Genomic DNA, 6,544 nt, shown 5'->3' on the forward strand with positions numbered 1-6,544 from the left:
AAAGGAAGCCCAAAGCATTGTTCCTTGTATGAAACACATAGTGTGTAGAATACAGTCTTTATAATTTTCATGTCCTTTGTGTCTATATGAATTACAACTAATGTAAGTATAATTTATCTGAAAATTATAAATTTTAGGACATTTATAAAATTGGAAATTAGTGTGGCAGTTCCTCAGGCAGCTGGGAACAGATATACCTCAAGATCCAACTTGGAGATACAACCAAAGGATGTTTCATCATACCACAGAGACACTTGCTCAACCATATTCATTGCTGCTCTATCCATAATAGCCAGGAATTAGAAACAACCTAAATGTCCCTCAACAGATGAATGGATAAAGAAAATGTGGTATATTCACACAATGGAATATTACTCAGCTGTTTTTAAAAAAAGTGAGTCACAGGTAAAATGATGGAACTAGAAAAAAAAATCCCAAGTGAGGTAACCCAGACCCAGAAAGACAAATGTTACCTGAATGTATTTTCTTATAGGTGGAAATTAGCTGTTCAGTCAATGATAAGCATGGTACAATCTGTAGAACCACAGAGATTAACTGTAGAGTAAAGGAGTAGGGGTGGTGGTGGATAGATCTCCCCAGGAAAGGGAAATAGAATAGATAATTATGGCTGGACAAGGGGAGAGGACTAGAATGGGAGGATTAATCAGGGAGAGGGAGGGAACAGGAAATAAGTGGAGAGACAGCTAAAATTAAGGATCATATAGTAGAAACTTTATATACATTATATATGAAGGTGATCTAAAGGATATCACCAAATAACCATGGTGACAGAGCCCCAACTGGACTTCCCTTGTCACCAAATGAAACTTCCAGTATGAGGAATGGATTTAATCTAATTGAGTTTTTGGGCAAAGGGATCCCATGGAATCACCAAGCAACTCAGGGTGTTCCCATTACTATAGGATGCTTTTCACAAAATTGAGGTAAGGATCCATTGCTGAAGACATAACCTACACAAATCATTGAATATGGAGAAGTTGAGCTGTTGCCTACATAGAGCCTTCACACCTACGTTCTAGTGTCGTTGGTATAGGAAGGTATTCTGCACGCTACCAAAGAAGAAATGTAAACACAAACCCAGTTACCTTATCTCATAATATTATGTCATTGACTTTTCTTTTTCTTTTTATCTCTTTTTAGTTTCTCTCTCTCTCTCTCTCTCTCATTTACCCTCCAGGTCCTTTGCATATATATTATGGCTTCCAGTTTTTTAGTCTAATGGGATTCCCTACTGTGCAAATGATTGGTCCTTTGTGACTATATCTCTTTTGTGTGCCTTTTGGGGGCTCTTTTCCTTCTGTTTGTTTGTTTTTTCCTATTCTGATATGTTAGTTTTTGTTTTATCTTATTATATTATATTTTATTATTATCCCTTAGAAGCCTGTTTGTTTTCTAATGAAAGACAGGAAGAGGATGAATCTGGATGGAAAGGTAAGTGGAGCAGAACTGGGAGAAATTGACGGAGAGGAAACTGTAATTAGAATTATATATATATATAATTTTCAATAAAAGAAAAAGGAAAAAAATTCTTACTATATATTTTAGCCAGAAAGACAAAATGTTTAAAGCAAAGCAAGACAAATTAAAGAGTTTATAATTCTAAGCAGAGTTTCAGGGAAACACACAACTTCAACTACTTGTTTTCCAGTACACAAGCAAGTAGTTACACATCTCACACTCACCGTAGAAACCATGCAACCCCTCTTGACCAACTCTCTTTGAACTGTTGGCCCCAGTCAGGTGCTATTGTACTGTGTGATGTCTCTTGAGGAGACATGAGAAATGTAGCTTCATCCTAGATAGGGCACTGATGACAGACCAAATGATTGCATCTAAGTCTATGTTAGAGAATCAATGTTATTGGGGTTGTTTACATGAATAAAGAGAGGCAAGAGTTATTCATAGGTGCATAGATTATTCAAATGCAGCTCCATCCCAAAAGGCCCACTCAGCATGTGTGAAAACTCATGCTGCTTCCCTAAACTCTTTGGACAACTTACTGGTAGCTTAGGTCTTTGGCATGTATCCATAGCAATCATTACTACTTAGAAAACCTTAGAAAAGGCCCTGTGAATCTCCTAAATGTCAGGAACTTCCTGAGACTTATGAGTTTTATGTACTTCCTGAGTCTTTTCAGTTTAATTTATGAGCCTTCCTCTAGGAGGGAACATTTCCACTCTAAGAAAGTAACTGCATGAATCTTGATAGTATTTACTGTTTGAAGAGCAGGAAGGTGGTAAATAAATATTTGAATGTACAAAGCCAACAGTGCAGACAGCATTAATTTAAGTAAAATATTTATATTATGTGATAACACTGATTATCTGCTTTCAATGGATATTTAAAACTTTTGTACATGGAGTGCATGTAGAAATTAACCATAGTATTTAATTGAAAGTAACAATACACACAAAACCTATAATATAAAATAATAATCTATAATACAAAAGCATAAAATGGAAGGGTGTGACCACTGCTCAAAATAATCATTGAAAAGATTTTTTTTGAAATAGTTTTTTTGAGAATATCATGCACTAGATTTTGATAATATTCTGCCCCTTCTCTCAACTCTTCTCAGACCTTCCCTCACCTTTCTCCACCTAACTTCATCTTCTTTCTTGCTAACCAGGGAGATTTGTAAAGGAGCCTTTCCTCACTGTAGGAGAAACACCTAAGATGTTGGGGATATATCTTCAGGCTAGCATGAGAGAAGTATTCTGGGAAGAGAGTGGTGGTACAGTTTTGAGCTATTTATTCTTAATGATTTTGATTTCTAAGAGTTATTTGAAATGATTGAATCAGAGAATAGAAGAGGCAGAATTTCTGATAGGCTTTATTTGTCTCAGCTGTTAGTGTTGCCTTAACTGAGGCATAGGACAAAGAATGAATCAGGATATCCTGGTTCCATGTCCCAGCTAGTCTAAATCTCCATGCTCAATGAGAATCACCTATATTCTCAACTTCTTTGTGTTCTGTGTTTCTCTAAAAGTGTCGTGATTCTTTGACTACCAGTGTCATTATGCAGTCAGTACAATAAACCCCTCATGCCTGACTCCTAGTCCATCAGACTTTGGAGCTCAGGTAAGCTCACTATGAAAATTATTCAGTTGTGAAGAATCTGTCTTTACTCACAATATCCTATCTTTGGATATCTAGCCTTGTATATTTGAGAGCACTGATACTGATAGGCATGTGGACCTGGAAGTCAGACTGGCTAAGGCAGAGCCCAATCTGCACTGCTGTGTGGAATGAACCTATTCAAAAAACAAATGATGATGGAAACTTCTTCATGTTTTCTTTCTTTCTTTCTTTCTTTCTTTTTTTTTTAAATGATGCCCAAATGAAATGATCCATGAAAAATTCTGAAGTAAGACAGGCCCATAGGGTTGAGGAAATTGGCTCAAACAAGTTACCAAGGCATTTCCATAATGTACTTCCTTATGAGCCAACCTGGAGTCTGTCTGAGGACTTAGCAACAGGTGCTGGCAGAGGTCCTGATTGTGCCCAGCCAATAAGGGATGACCACAAAGTGCCACTAGATTGGGACACAGCTTGGGTGCTAGGAGGAGGGTATATAAAACCTTCCCTGTTATTGGATAAATGAGTCTGCTGTTTGCCTTCAACTGACTCCTGGTGTCTGTGCTGTTGATGCTGCACCTTCTCACCCCCTCCCCCAAGGGAGCTGTTAGGATGGATTCAGCAACATTGTTCTATCAGTGTGTAGTATTTGCCACTTAGTAAGTGATTAACTCTGTGTGCCTTCATTTATACACCTTTATTAAGAGTGGGTGAAATATTGATTAACCATTGAACAAAGAGCACACAGTTATTTTTTTTTTTAAACACACCAGACAATTGCCTTCATGGTGACATAAAGAAAGACTCTGTACATGAAAGTCTATTCCATTTCAAGACAGGAGAGAAAGGAATTATAGGTAACTTCTTGAGAATACAATTGAAATTTCTGGGGACTGATCTCTAGTCTGCAGACACTGGTTAACTAGATCAAATCAGCAAAGCTCAACATACTACCAGGCTGTAGAGCCAGCTAGATACTAGCACCATCTTGTAAAGCTTACTGTCAGGGCTGAGAAATGCCCTAGAGGGGCAGTGACATGCATCTGCATCATAGAAATGCTGATGGAGAGATGATGGGAAGTCACATATAGAGAGAGCCTATACACATGTATAAATCCTAGGTCATCATTCTGCTGAATCCTTAAACTACCCAAATTGTTTAATCTGGTTTTTACTTTCAGCTTATTCAAACAGACAATGCTCATGTTTACCCCATTGATGAACCAGGGTGTACCAAATCTATAAACAATGTTAAAGCTCTTTCAATATCTGTGGGTTTTGAAGAAACTGCTGAATAATTCTTAGACTGGGCAAGTGTAACTGGAAGAGACTGGTAGAGTTCGACATGGGGCTTTGGGATCATTGCCTTTGAATGTATCTTGTTTTATTCTTAATCTTATGACATATGTAATTTTCAAGATTATGTATTTAGAATTTTGATAGAATTTATTCTATTTTGGGGACCCAGAAAATGAAATATTATATAATTTTGTAGCCAATAAATTCAGCTAAAAATAAAAACAATTATGTCTGATAAAACCTCATTTCATAGAAAGCCAATCAATGCACCAAATGTAGTATTTTCCCTACAAATGAAGAGAAAGGGTGTGGTCAGATGTTACTAGACACAGATATGAAGGCAATATAAACTTTTCTGGACTTAGGAAATAATTAGGGACCAATATTAGAGGAAACTACCGAGCCTTTTGGTTCAAACATCACACCAACTGGGAATGAGTTTCTTTGCACAGTGCCCTCCTGAGAGCACCCTTGACTTCAGCATTTCTCAGGCTGTAGATCAGGGGGTTCAGCATGGGGTTGAAAAAACTGTAAAACAGGAAAAGGATCTTCTGCTGCTCCTCAGGGTGCTGAGACTTGGGGGCCATGTACATGACGATGGCGCTGCCAAAGAAGAGCCCGACCACACAGAGGTGGGAGGAGCAGGTAGAGAAGGCCTTTCTGCGGCCGTCCCTTGACTGGATGTTTAGAATGGTCATCAGGATGCGTGTGTAGGAGACTAGTACAAAACACAGGGGCCCCACTAAGATGAATACACAGGCTGCAAAGATGACAACTTTGTTGAGTGTTGTGTCAGCACAGGCCAGCTTGAGGACAGACAGGATTTCACAGAAGAAGTGATTGATTTCATGAGGTCCACAGAAGGGCAGCCTCAGGATGAGGACTAAATGGACCAGAGCCAGGAGGAAGCTAAATATCCAGGAACTAACAGCCACTATACTACACACTCTCCAGTTCATGATGACAGTGTAGTGTAGGGGGTGGCAGATAGCTACATACCGGTCATAAGACATCACCACAAGGAGGAGACATTCTGTGTGTGCAAAAGCCAAGAAGAGAAAGGTCTGCGTCATGCATCCAGCAAAGGAGATGGGTTTCTTTTCATCCAAGAGGTTCACCAGTGTCTGTGGCACTGTGTTGCAGGCATAGGCCATATCAACAAGAGCCAGGTGTGAAAGGAAGAAGTACATGGGAGTGTGGAGTCTGGAGTCCAGGCAGATTATTCCAAGGATGGTCCCGTTCGCCAACAGAGTGAACGTATAGAAGAGGGAGAAAAGTAGAAAGAGAACTAGATGAATCCTTGGGCCAAGACAGAATCCCAGTAGGATGAACTCTGTGACCATTGTCTGATTTTCTTCCATTTCTCTGTGAAGGAGAGATAGAGAGTACTAGGAGACATAATCATGCTAAAACATCTGTTTTATTTTTTTATTTCATGACTATTTTTTGGTATGGAACACTTTTAAAATATACTCTTAGAAATTTATTCAAGTAAATTAATTAATAAAATATTACGTATCAAGTAGTTACATTGTCTGTCCATCTGCTCAAGTTTCAATGTTGGCATTCAATTTCAGAAAGGAAATATGTCAGCAATTACTGACCTAGAAGCACTGGCACTGATGTAATTAAGAACTACCAAACCTATATCTACAAAAGTATCATGAAATAGAATGTTTCAGAGTTTCACATGTGCCACTCTGTTAGTGAGTCACTGGAGCAAGAATACTGGAGCTTTTAGAAGAATAGTGTCAGGAAAAAAATAGAGAATTATAGAGAATGGAGAATGCTTTGGTAGAAATCAGATTATTGTTACAAAAATTTTAAATAGCTATTTACAAATATTTGAATTGTAACTGGAGTATAGAGGCTGTTTTTGATGGGCAATAATAATTGGGTGCCTTATGGAGAAGGTGAAGTTTAGCACATGCACACACTTGCAGTGTTAGTGAGGAGAAAGTTGGTAGTAGAAATAGTATCTAATTATACTTCTATATGGAGTTATGTATTTCTATATTTTTATTTTTCTAAAGCATTCTCTCTCTCTAAATATATAATCTAAATAATATATATGCATAGAAAATGTATATCATTGTTTTGATAAATGAGCACAAATCAATGTTTGATAATCTGGCAACTAGATCAC

The 6,544-nt window shown here is 37.9% G+C and overlaps 1 protein-coding gene across 1 annotated transcript; it reads right to left on the reverse strand.

Annotated features, from left to right (window-relative positions):
- Nucleotides 1–4,817: 4,817 nt before the first annotated feature.
- LOC114697977 (olfactory receptor 2A1/2A42-like) lies at nucleotides 4,818–5,759 on the reverse strand. The gene has a single exon (XM_028876402.1). The coding sequence runs from the start codon at nucleotides 5,757–5,759 to the stop codon at nucleotides 4,818–4,820; it is 942 nt and encodes a 313-aa protein (XP_028732235.1).
- Nucleotides 5,760–6,544: the final 785 nt, after the last annotated feature.

This window comes from Peromyscus leucopus, chromosome 3 (genome assembly GCF_004664715.2).
Source record: "Peromyscus leucopus breed LL Stock chromosome 3, UCI_PerLeu_2.1, whole genome shotgun sequence".
Classification (NCBI taxonomy): domain Eukaryota; kingdom Metazoa; phylum Chordata; class Mammalia; order Rodentia; family Cricetidae; genus Peromyscus; species Peromyscus leucopus.

Excerpts from the sequence above, each read along its gene's own strand:
- LOC114697977 (XM_028876402.1), bottom strand. The coding sequence starts at position 5,759 with ATGGAAGAAAATCAGACAATGGTCACAGAGTTCATCCTACTGGGATTC.